This window comes from Leptonotus elevatus, chromosome 5, assembly GCF_054856555.1.
Source record: "Leptonotus elevatus isolate MCC_2025b chromosome 5, RoL_Lele_1.0, whole genome shotgun sequence".
NCBI classification, from domain to species: Eukaryota; Metazoa; Chordata; class Actinopteri; order Syngnathiformes; family Syngnathidae; genus Leptonotus; species Leptonotus elevatus.
In genome coordinates this window covers 18,020,830-18,034,226 of record NC_141243.1, presented here as the reverse complement: position 1 = coordinate 18,034,226, position 13,397 = coordinate 18,020,830, and the positions used below count along the sequence as shown (strand labels likewise).

General features: G+C 42.8%; 1 protein-coding gene across 1 annotated transcript in view; it reads right to left on the bottom strand.

Annotated features, from left to right (window-relative positions):
- Positions 1 to 12,695, bottom strand: part of lmx1bb (LIM homeobox transcription factor 1, beta b) — a 59,369-nt gene extending 46,674 nt beyond the window's left edge. Inside the window, exons 1-3 of the mRNA XM_086076217.1 lie at positions 12,523 to 12,695; positions 12,186 to 12,305; positions 11,785 to 11,971 (exon numbers count right to left, since the gene is read on the bottom strand). Coding sequence (XP_085932343.1) covers positions 11,785 to 11,971; positions 12,186 to 12,252 — 254 coding nt within the window. The 5' untranslated portion in view covers positions 12,253 to 12,305; positions 12,523 to 12,695. The remainder of the gene's footprint in view (positions 1 to 11,784; positions 11,972 to 12,185; positions 12,306 to 12,522) is intronic.
- Positions 12,696 to 13,397: the final 702 nt, after the last annotated feature.

The following is a 13,397-nucleotide window of genomic DNA, read 5'->3' as shown; positions in this document are numbered from 1 at the left end:
TGCCATTGTGTCAGCCAAGAATCTGTCAATTGTAGTTAAGTTTTTCTGCTCTTTTATTCCTGTGGCTGTTGTTAAAGGAGGCCGCGACGCAGAGCCAAACTTGTGATACACAGAGGCATGCTGTTTAAGTACAAACTTGATATGGATATTGGCGATATCATGCAGCAGATTCTGCTGGCTACTGGCTGACAAAGTCAACTTCACTCAAAGTATCGCCACTTCCATCAAGCTTTGGATGTTTTTTTTCGTGCGGAGAGGAAGGATTTAGACGTGAGTCCTGAAGCCCTCCTCGAGCTCACCCCCAGGATAGGTTAGTTCCTAGTGGGATGTTTTTGTGTGGAGAGGCCAGCTCTCTTTCTTATCTTCCTGTCATCTCTGTGGGACAGCGGGGCATGACTCCTTCTCTGGCTCCAGAGCCACAGGCTTCCCCTGGACACCAAACCGCCGCGCCTGGCTCCATACTCTTTTTGTGAGGGTGGTTGTTTAGGGTGTGTCAGAGCCTATTAGTGCCAGAATGTGTGAAAAAAGCAGAGCTGGGTGAAGCAGAATTTGCTCAAATGTTTTTATGGCTCATTTTGCTCGTCTTATGTGCCAGCAGTGCTGGCTTTACCGCATAAAGCAGTGCAGGCGGAAAGAAACTTTTGGACAACCATGAAAGCGTGTGAAGGTCTGTTTGGTCTGTTCGGGATCAGCAGCTTACCTAAGACCATCTGAATTTTTCTGAGTTGGTAAACCACATCCCACTGATGTTTTAATCAGATTAATAAAGAGCACTAGAGAAAACTCAAACAACCACTAGCACACATTTCTGGCCAAGAAATGTCATCTGGGTGTCTGCACGTAGATATTGAAAACGTTGCTTTTTACAGTATGCATGAAAAGTTGTTCGTACAGGTTTCTTCAAGTTAAATTTAAGTATTTTTAAGATCTATTTAAGACCGTTTTTCTATTTCTTGACTGCAGTATATTGAGTAGGCTAAATGTGAGACCAATGTGAATCTTGACCGCAGACAACAGGCTAAGTGGAGGTGTGAAAAATCAACATCAGTTTTGACTAACACTGAAGTTGGGTTGCATTATTTTTCCACATAAATTTGTTATATATTATATATCTCATACTAGGGATAGGCAAAGTTGGCTATAGACTCGCTTGAAAATAAGCAATATAAATTAGAACTCAACAATAAATAAAATAAGTAAAGATCAGGAATAGTCATCTCCTTAGCTCGAGATCCACTAGAGATCATAGCTGCGCTGGGATGGAGATGGGGCAGCAGCACGAGCAGCTAGCTGGCAAGTGTTAGCTGCTGTTGCTTCGCTTGCATTAGCATCTCGCTGGCATCCTTTAAGACCGACATATCAAAATTCACTGACTTTTTGAGGTATTATTTCCAAATTCAAAAACTCAATGATTTTGAGATTTTTTTTAAGACCCCACAGGAACCCGTAATAAAATGATGAATAGCAGCATTTATGTAGATTGTTCCTCTAACAGTGGTTCTCAACTCCGGTCCTCGAGTACCCCTATCCAGCCTGTTTTCCATGCCTCCTTCAGCCAACCCAGTTGAGGATTGTTATCAGGCTGATCGTTTAAAACACCTGGATGAATAGAGGTACTCGTGGACCGCAGTTGAGATGAATCACTGCTCTAGGACATATAGTAGTCGGAAAAAGCTCCGTTGTGGACCACTGATCCTGCACGCATCTGGGAGAACAATAATATGGAAGCAGGACTAAACAATCTGGTATGCACCAAATGTAGGTAAAAGAAACTGTAACTTAAATGCGTAGCTTCAGACTCCTGCATCTATGGTGCTGCTTCATGTAATATATGTATCAACTTTATGTCCTCCGTGCCACTGCTCTATGTACCGCGCACTGACACTTTTGACCTGGCTCCTGCATCTGCGGCTTTTGGTTAGTGTAAGCAGTATGCAACTGAAAGCTACCAGGTCACCTTCATGTGATGTTTGCAGGGAAAGATGGACCAATTAATCTGATTATAGCTTCAAATCCTCTGACATGTAAAGGCCCTTCTGTTGCCATGTGCAGTGCAGATGTGTATGAGTCAGTATGTACCTGTGTGTATCATAGCAAAGGTATGGCTCCGTGCCGGCTAAAAATATACACTGCGTTCTCTAAGATTTATGACAAACGTCAAATGGCATTTTGCAAATATGAATCAGTTTGATGAATAGGCATGAGATTGTTGATGTGAGAGATGTAAGGAGCTGTAATGGCATATAAGCAAAAATGTGGCCATTGTTCAGAAGGCCTAATTAAAATACGTGGTAAAATAGTAAATGGTCTGTCAAAGACTGCAGTCTGTTTAAAAACACAACACCCGTGCTCTGAATGGCTTTAAACAGCCACTTTTCATTGGCAAGGCTATATGAAAAGGGCGATCCTTACAGTGTCAATCTTGAGATGCGATTCAGTCACAGCTCCAGGACTGAGCGAATGTTTGTACCACTGACTGCAGCGGTCTATGAGGAAGTGGAATGGGGAGCTGACAGACAGAGCCCGATACGGCACTTCCACTCGGGTCCAATCCCAAGCAAACCCCGGTGCTGACAGCCAGGATATAGCACTCATCCATAGGACACAGCCCAGGCGCTGGGGCCCAGGAAAGGAGAGCAAGGAGAGCAGGGAGAGGGCCGTTTGGCTGATGATAGAGACAAGAAGTTTGAGGGGGGAACAGGGGGTGGGGTACAGGATGGCGGTTTGGTGGCACGCACCGCTTACCGCCTCCGAAGCAACATGACCAGGAGGAGAATCCACAGACTATGTCGCCTGCCAACAGCATGTCCAATCCTTGGCCAAGTGACAGACCCACTTCACAAACACGCAAGCGGCAGCGCTCCTCACGCAGTCATTTGGTTACACACACGCGAGCCATTTCACACAGGAATGCAAAACACACGATCAAATGCAGAGATAAACACAATGTATTAAGAAACTGCAAAGACGCATTCAGTGCAAAGCCTCTTTAAGTGGCATTTTTCCTGTAACCATATTTCACGGTTATTGAGCAGATTCAAGTTTGAGGGGGAAACTGTTGAACACAGTCATAACAGATGGTCGCCCCACTCCTGTCTCACTGGCACTATGTCATTACTGACATTAAAATTCACACAAAACATTCATCTAAAAAAACGTGAACATTTTGGGTCGCTGAACCTCTCGAGCCAGATGAGTCGATAAACATGACCTCATCAAAACTTCAGCCCTCTGGTATTTGTTGCAAAGCATATCCTTAGAAGTGACTGCAAGCCAATAAATAATGTCGTCTAAGTGTGTGCCGTGCAGAAGCACTATGGCGCGATGGAGGTTGAGAGGCCACTGGTGACCTCTGCTGCACGCTGCGAGAGGGCTCCATGCAGAGTCAGAGATGTCTCTCCAGCTGGGATCACAACACAACTTTGGAGCTCCGGTTTCACGGAACAGCTCCGGCCCGGGTTGGGATGGCGCACCCCCGCGCGCTTGGGCCTGCAGGGCTAACGTGAGGCAGACAGATACTCAGGGGGCAAGTGTGCTTACTCAGCCCACCTACTCTCAGGAGGAGGTAGTGACATCTATTGAGGCCAAAGACTGATTGGGGGCTCCATGCGATGGCATATTTTGTTCTTTTTGTGTTGTGGTAGAGTTTTCTTCAACTGTGAGCCAACTGCAGCTATTTCTGTTGAGCAATTGAACTGCCCCTGTGCGGGCAGACTTATGGAGCTATTCTTATACTAACAAACAGAATTACACATTAGATGGCCAAAAGTGTAAAGACAAAGGTGCTAATAATCTATTAATCGCTCCAAGTTTAGTTCTCCTCAACCCCATTTGGGATAAACAAGAAAATAAATTGTGAATCAGCCCATGAGAGCCGATGCATTAAGTTTTAAACAAAAAGCTCCACGGTACTTGATAAAATGTATATTCTCTGACTTCATAGCGCTTTCAATTCTCACAGCCATAGGCTACATGTTGGCAAAGCGAGCTGTAAAAGATCACATGTGCTCAAAAAACACTGAAAACTCTTCAGGTTTTATCCCTTTAATCCATCAGCCTCTAAGAGGCACAGGATCAGTTTGCAGGAGTCATGGAATTCCCCATAAGATGTATTTGAAGCAGCTTTCAGAGAAACATTAATATGCTGCTAGCAGAAGAAGAAAGGTAACGGAGCCGGAGGAGGAACTAGGTGTGTACAGCAGGGGAGCAGGGCGTAGAAGATCAGTATCATTGGTACATTAGGATGAAATTCCCTTTCTGATTTCAACTGCCTGTTATGTTGGGTCTTTAGATGCTAGTTGCCTGGTTGAGGCTGGAGGAGGGACACTCATCTTCTCGACACCCTACTCCCAACTCCCCCATCACCAAGGCTTTAATGCGGACTCTTCACATCTGCCTTGGCTTACATCAGCTCCTACCAAGTCCCCAACATCTTAGCCTCCCTCCCACTTCTTCACTCCCCCTTCAGGATCATCCAAATATTTCCCCTGGCTGCTTTTTGAAGCTTCCATGGGTCACGGGACCTTATGCACAAATCATGCTGGTTTGCAGTGGGGGGGCTGGTCAGAGAGTCAGACTCAAAGAAACCCAATCTGAACTCTTTTCTTACTGGGTTACTTTTCTTGCCAAGAAAGCCATCAACAGTCAGTAGGCGGATGCTAAGCAGCGTATTTTCAGAGCTGTCACTGTAGATGCCATCCTGGCAGCAGATTGCAGCCATATTCCCAAGCCACACCAGGCGGACAGACAGAGAGTAAATTCAGTGAGTGTGACAGCCTGCAACGGTTTAACATGGGGTTTAGCCCCAAATACATGCTCTGGGTTTATGTTGATGGATGGATAACCAAATCCATCTCATTGTTGGCAAGAAAACATAGATGTTAGTTTTTACACTGTCACACCAGGCAGATAAGATGATCTACTGAGAAAGGATCTCAAACAAATGCAAACTTAACGAATGTGTGCTTCTGTGAGCTCCTCAATAAAAAAAAAAATCTGACTGTAAGACTTATAGAAATACATCGAATCCTAGAGTGTGGAAAGATGATTCAGCGTGAAGCGTTCCGCCGTCCTGCAGAGCTCTGGTTGAGTAGGAGATGCTGGGCAGGAATCTGCAGTGCTGTTTAAAGTAATCACATTGGTCTCACTGCATCTGATCTGCAGTCTAACAGACTTCCAAACAGTTGAATGAGTAAATAAATTGCCCCGGGGGACTCCCGCGGGAGATGGATTACCACAAGGGTGCGCACACAAAGGAGCTGATGCCCCACAACCCGATGTGAGCTGAAGACAAAAGCCAGCGCTGGACCTTGACCAGCGAACCGGCAAACTTTATTAATCTCATCCTTGACTGAGATGCGTGGTTTTGCAAGTCAGAGATGAGCATATCATCTATGGTGTGTAGAAATTATACCAGTGGGATTGGATGCAAACACAAAGACAAAGACAACACCTTCTTGCCGATATTTCATCATCACATGTTGGCGTGTACGTATCCGCTCGGGTGCATAGACCACATAAGACGCGTCTCATGCTCACTTGGCTGTGGAAGCCAGGTCTCGGGGGGGACTAAGGGCTGTGGCATTCTGTGGCCCGGCCCCATTCTGCCCTCTTTTTTGGGTCTGACACAAATAAAAGGATTAGGAGCCCCCGTTTCCGTCAGACCCTCTTTTCAAGACAAAGCTCCGACCAGCTTAGTGTCACACTTAATGATAAAAGTGCAGATCACCGTCAGTCACTTCGGAGCTGGAATACCGGTTTGGGGGGGCTAATCTCCTTTGATGAAGATTAAAAGTTGTAAGGAAAGACAAAGAAATGTGTTTTGTCGTATCTGTACAAATATCTAGAATGATCTAAAATCTAGAGTTAAAATCAGGGCCGGTGGAAGGAGCGTAGATAACAGACAAAGAAGGAGGATGGCGGGTTAGTGCACGCACATTTGCCCCCCCCCCCCACCAAATGTGGGGTGCACGTTGGCAAACATACCGCTCTGCCCATTGCCATGTCGAGCTAGAATGTGTGACATGAGTGTGAGAGTAAGCCTTGAGCACACAAGAGTCTGAATGCAGCACTTGCCACTGTGATGCCAGTCCTCTCGAGTGTATCTGTGAAAAGCCTACGTGTTGGAAAAACATTCCAGGCTGGGATCACATATACTCGGCTGGGGCCAGCAGTGACACCGTTAACCAGCAGCAGAGGCCGAGTCTCCATTTCTCAGGTACGTTTCACCGGGCTGCCTGAAGAAACACGTGGGGGCTTTTTCCAAACAAATATGCCTCAGACGTGAGCAGAATGAGACAAACGGATGTGAAATGGTATAGCAAATGTGGCAAAAATTTGCACCAGCACACCCATAACAAGCGCAGCAAAGATCTAGTCACATTCTATCATCTCAATTCTCTGTATTTAAATGCATAATATGGCAAATTATAAGTGAAAACATTTGCTCAGAGAGATGCAGAAGCAGTATTTCACACATTTCCACAAAATCTAATTTGTAAATTGCTTTAATGGTTTGTGGTTGCTTTCGCTTTTGTTATGAAAAGTTGTCATGCTGTGAAAATAAACCTGAAGGCCTGAGGACTCGGAGCCAGTAATGAAAACGACTGTTGCCAAGTCGAGGACTTTCGCTCTCCAGTGTCACTGATTAGCTTCCCCGATTGACTGACATGTCCCACTGGCTGCCTAACAGCCGGCTTTAGTAGATGAGGTTAAATTGTGGCTACCAACAAATTGCATGCTTGAGTTCCTCTGCAGCCCTCCGCTATCATGCAGTGTAATGTGAGCACACCAGGCAGGTCCCTCTGCAGATCCTTCTCCTCCCCTGTACCACTGCACCTACCCACCCATCACACAAACACACAAAGCCACACGGCCCTCTTTTCCACATCCTTCGCCACTAGTCTGGCCTCTAAAGTGGTGATGGCATTACCATGGCTGAGCCTCTGTGGCTTCACAAAGCATCCTGCAAAATGCTTTGTCTTCCATAAAACACACACACATATTGTATATATATTTGTATTTGTGTCCATTGAAAAACACCTCATCATATATTGGAAATGCCACAATAGAAATAAACATTTTGAAAAACATTTAATTTAATAATATAAATACTTGTCATTTTTTTTAAGTCTGTTGTCACCTTATTGCTTCCACAGAGCAAATAATGTATAATGTACACTCTTAAAATGCTGGGTCAAAAATAACCCAATATTGGTCAAAAATTAGACTGACCAGCAACTTTGGTCAATTTGACCCAACTTTCTGGGTTGTTTTGTACAAATTATAAATATATAACACCACAAAAATCAGTTTTTTATACAAAAAACACAAGTTGGGTAAATTTTAGCGAAGTAGCTGGTCGGTCCAATTTTTGACCAAAATTGGGTTATTTTTGAATCAGCAGATTTAAGGGTGTGTTAAACATGAGGATATTAATTTTTTTATCGCTCACTCCCAAAACAGTTGGGTTAAAAAATAACCTAATTTGAATAAAAAAGGACCGACCGTGCAACTTAGGTCAATGTCACCCAGCTTTCTGGGTTATTCAGCACAAAACTGTCCCAAAATTTGGTTTTGTATAAAGCAACCCAAAAAATGAGGTTGGGTTATTTTTGACAAAACAGTTTTTTCACTCTTAAAAACGCTGCTTCAAAAATAACCACATTTTGGTCGAAAATTGGACTGACCCATTATGTGGGTTAGTTTGACTTAATTGTTTTTATAAAAGCTCCCAAAAAAATTGGTACACAAAGTTGGGTCAATTTGACCAAATTAGCAGGCTGGTCCAATTTTTGACCAAAATTGGGTTTGTTTGTTTGTTTGTTTTTTACCCAAATTTGGTTAGTTTGACCCAACATTCTGTTTTGTTATGTTTTTTAAACAACCCAAATTTATGTACAAAACAGCCACAAATTGGGTCAATTTGACCTAAGAAGGACCCCCTCCCCCTTTTTTTTTTACCAAAAAAAGAAGAAGGTTATTTTTGTGTTATTTATTGTTGGGTCACTTTGACCCAATTTTTTTGTACAAAACAACCGGATTTTTTTTTATACAAAACAACCCGAAGTTTGGTCAAATTGCAGGTCGTCCTTTATTTGTTTTGTTTTGTTTTATATTTTTGACCCAACGGTTTTAAGTGAGTAGATCACAAAATTGTTTAAGATGTAACATTGCACATAATACCACCGGTAGCAAATAGGCCTAAATTTGTTGCATAAAAGGAGCAGTTATAGTGAGATGACAGAAGACGCATCCGAGTGTACTGCTTGGACAGGCCAGGCCATGTTGACATAGAACCCAATACTTCCTTACAGAGGAACAGGGTCAGTTGCAGCTAGCTGCTCTCCGAGCACAAAAAATCCCAGCAAGCTGAAGCAATATTATGCAGCTTAGCGTTTCTAACATTAGAGCGCTCTCATTTTTATTTACCTAGTAACTGTGGTTAAAGACACCTTTTTATCCTTTTTAGGGTACATTTTGAAAACTCAAATAGAAAAAAAGGTCTTCCTCAAAGGAACAAACAAAGATGACGGTAGAAAAATGCTTGGTTGTTTCTGTAGTCGAACGGAGGACACGCTTTAATTAACTATAAAACTAGCCCGCTGGGTAGACAACACAAAGTGCATCCAGGTTTTTTTATTTTTATATCTTTTGTTTTTGGTCTATGGGCAAGAGCATGTACATAGGCCGCACGGGAGTGTCCTGGACTGAGTAAAAAAGACACACACACACACACACACACAGAGTGGGGCAGCTCACAGAGAAAGCCAGCCGTCAGCATCTATCCGGCACACTGCTGCAGCGTCACAAGCTCAGCTAATTAAAAAACAACAAGTTCACAGGAGGGTACTCCAAACAGTTCTAAAAAGGCAGCTCTCAGCACACTTGGGGATCGTCCAGCATGCATGGGAGGTGAGACCGATTGGGGGAGCTCCACTTTTATGGCTTCATCACTTCTGTTTTGATCTACTCCTCATACTATCGTGACCTGATATGAAATTTGTCTTACAAGGTGTGCATAAAAAAATATAATGGTGTATTCAGAAAATGCTGTTGTTGTTGCGATTTTCGGCATAGGGGTCACCACAGTGAATAAAATATTTGAACACACAGCTTGATGGTAAAACATTATTGTGCATCCACAGGTGCTTTTTGTAAGTTATTTGGTGAGGGTTACATTTGTGGATGTAGCCCATGGCACTTTCTAACAAGGCAGTCTATTAGAAGGGTGTTGCCCGACATCTCGGCCCACTGATGGCCTCACTTCATGGATGCTTGCTTAGAGGGAAGGTCCCTCTCGGGAAAAGATCTTCTTTCTAATGACGCCTGATTGACCTGCGAGCACCAGGGTGAAAACACAAACTCTCTGAGGGTGGTGTAATTCCAGCGCCTGCCTCATTTAAGCTCGTTTCTCTCGACGGCGCTGACTACCATCCACCCCGAAGGCTCTGAACATGGTCACCCAAAAATGATATGCGTTTAAAAAAGGCCCCGATTTCTGTGAAGCACATGACATTTCCATTTGGCAATTTTGATGAAAATAAAAGCCGTCAAAGATATTTCACCTTCACATAAATTTCTATTTCCTTAAATTTAGGTCAAGACGGCAACAATAAACAAACACGGGTCAGCGGCAAGGTGTTAAAAAAAAAAAAAAACATGGGATAAAAGGATAATAAAATCCAATCTTGTTACTATATAATTGCACTATATGGAGCAAGACAGGTTGAACCGTATTGGTGGGAGTTTTAATAACACGGTACACAATTGTTTTCCCCTGTCTGCACTTAAACCGGTACCAAAGGTGTGAAAAAAGACTGCTTGCCAATTCCTTGATTTATTATAGCTGGTGAGAGCTGATTACGGAGCATGAATCAGTTGCTGTAGGAATGTAATTAGGCAGGAGAACCTAGAATGCTAGGAGCTCTCTTCGCAGCCCCGAGCAGTTTGTGGGCTGACAAATGCATCTTAAATGGATGTCATAAAAGTCAAAAAGGTGCCAATTACATCCTTAAATATCCCATCACTGCAAGTGGAATAAACAGGAAAAGGGGAACACTGTCTATCCACACGTGTGAGTGTATGACGGAGGGACCCTCCGCTTAGCTTTGACCATAAACATGAAGGAGCAGCGGCTTGAAAAGAGTGTGAAGAATTAAAAGATGTGTTGAATAACAGCGTGTGAGAGCAGGACGGCGCCCAGCGGGTTGTTGTTGTTCAGCTCTGCTCGACTCTGATTTGATGTGCCACACAAGCTGACGCCATTCCAAACGGCAAAGGTAGCAAGGACAAAGGGAGTTGTTATCATGAAGTGGAAAGATCCAACACACTCGTGTATAATTTGCTCTTATTTCTTTACAAACACACTACACAACTACAAACAGGCCTAAAAAAAAAAGGAAGTCTGAGGAAGAGATCATTGTCTCTCTCTCTCTCTCTCTCTTTCTCCCTCTCAGCTTCCACCACCTCTGAGCCTTGACGCCATGACTCCGGTATCCCATAGTTACTGCTATGATTTTTACCCCCATTGTTATCCTGCAACTACACTGCCACAAAGCTGCGTGAATGGCACACACACACGCACACAGCCATGGATGTAACTCTTTGTTGCTAGCAAGGTGTCTCGCAGAGAGCCACCTATACATGTCTCAGTAATGGAAGGTGAATTATTCAAAAGGACGCAGACAAAAAGCTGAACATTTGATGACAAGCGTGAAAAGCGCCCATGCAATGAGAAACATTGAGCACCCCCGGGTCCTCAAGGCCACCCCCCAAAAAAGCATTGTTAAATCTGTTGCTAAACCACAATATTGCCTCAATGTTATGTGATAATATAGGGAATGTAAAAACAATAATTTATAACAGAGACTATCAAATGTATATAAAAGCTCTCAATTTCATTATTTGATTTTAATAAAGCTATAGAGTTGGTTTGCAGTCTTAAGAAATTATCAAATCATTATTGTACCTAAAAAGCAAAATGTCCCTTTTTTTGAATGGGGACCTCATAGTCCGACAGTATTGAACAAGTCGTGCAAACTACGCTGTCTAATTATGACACGTGCTCTCTGTGTGAGGGAGTGTTGCACATGCACAACGCTGGAATTCTAATGATTCCATTTAATCAAGAAAATCGTGTTAGCGCAATGACAATTCACAATTGGCTCTGTATAAACTATGAAATGACACACGTCCATCTTTGGTCGGCCGCGTGTTGAAACGGATGAAAAAATATGATTCAAAGTATTATTATTTTTTTAAACATGCAAAAGACGAATATGCAAACGTAAATGTCTGTACAGATTTAGGAGAAAAGAAAAACGTAGATGGCTTTCCAGACACATTTTTTTAATAGCACAAAGTTAACGGAAAGAAAAGAGACGATTCCAGCATTGTAGGCCGATAGGCTTTTGGATCGTCCCTTTTTGTTAAATGTAATAATAATAATAATAATAATAATAATAATAATAATAATAATAATAATAATAATAATAATAATAATAATAAATATTTAAATATCTGAAATCCATTCCAATTTCAGATTACCAATTGCACAGGTTTTGTACATTTCTAAAACTGCGCACCATAAATTCCCTTTGTTTTAGTTAAATAATTGTTTTAATTAAAATTAAAATATCAAACATGTTTTAGCACAATTCCCGAATGAGACCTCCAACATAAGCCGGCCTGCGAGCAGGCCATATCATCAGCTAGCATGCCCCCCAAAACGCGCTCACACGCGAAGAAAAAGAGGACACATTTCAGCGAAAAAGCAGTTCTTACTGTTGGTAGTCGTGCTTGCAGTAAAGTTTCCTTTCTCTGAAGTAGCAGCTGGTGATGAGAGGCTGTTGACACACTGTGCACTGCAAACACTCCTCGTGCCACGACGACTCGTTGACCCTCATCAAGAAGCGGTCAGAGATGGGACGGTGGCATCCTTCACACACGGCCTGGTGGTGACAGTCTGTCCCTGGGAACACAAGTTAAAGTCTCGTGGGTGTGTATGAAAACACATGTTAAGTCTAATTAAATTCAAGGCCCATATACAGATTCACACACCCATCCAATTAAATGTTAGGATGCGCCTGACAATTAACGCAAACGAACACAACTAGCTTAAGTTCACTTGTACAAGCGTTGCTATTTATTTTTTATTTGTATTATTATTTTTACGAGTCACTCACCTATCATGACACCGAGCGTTTGTCCTGATCGCAGCGGATGCTCTTCTATTTTTATGCCGTCCAACATGATGCACGTCTCGGATTGTTCCCTCACGGGAAGCGGTTCCAGTGACACAGGACCTGTTGCAATAAGATCCGTAACACACACACACACACACACACGCACGGGCGCAGTCAGATCAGAGAATCAGCCGACAAGCCGACTCACAACGCGGCCGCGTTCGGAACCTGTTGAGCAGCCACAGCTACCACTTTGAGCGACACATAAACAATCCACTTCGGTCATGTGTGGATCGGTCATAAAATAAAAGGACAAAGTAGGAGCGCTCGCTGTCACCTGCAAAAATCAGAACCGCTTATACGTGTTGTTCGAGAGCCGAGTGCGTCGGAGCGGATTTGAGGGTCCAATCAGAGTTGGTCCAAGGAGAAGACAGCAGACAACGAGGTCCAAAGACAGCAGAGTGGAGATGTCCCGGCACCGAATCATGCAGGAGGTTGCTTACTTGCTTGTGTTCGTGTCGCTGTTCAAGTCTCTCATCGTGATTGAGGCGAGTGGAACCTCCCACTCGTGCATGCTTGGCTGCACTTTTTTTTTCACTCCCAACTCAAAGACGTTAGGATGCTATTGGAGCATAGTGCATGTGAATCCACGCAGCCAACAACAATAATATTGCATAAAATAATGGTTATCGCGATAATAGATCGCGCAATTATAACGCTTAAAAATAAAATGACACGTTGTAACCTTAAACAATAAAATCAACTTAAATATTAGGGCAATAGCATGAAATCACAATATCCCCGGTGTGTAATTAATTTATACTGATATTTTGTAGATTATAATGACGTGCGTGAGACAATCAAATCAGCTGGAACTGGAAGCTGATGTCTCCTTTCAGAGGATGCACCTGGTGATTAGAAGTGATAACAGGAAGGTTATGGCTCAACAACAAAAAGCAACAAAACACCAATAATAATAATAATAATAATAATAACAATAATAATAATAATCTAGACAAGAAGCCGAATATTTAATAATAAGCGTTTTAAAAAAAAAAGCTGTACTGCCGTCATACGTGTTTACATAAATCCAAATCAGTTGCTATCCACACGGAGCGAATTTTGTTTTTACTTACATAAAACATGTTATGGACAAACACAATTTAAGCACATGCAGCTCATTAGCTCCGATGGTAACATTAATTGAAATTT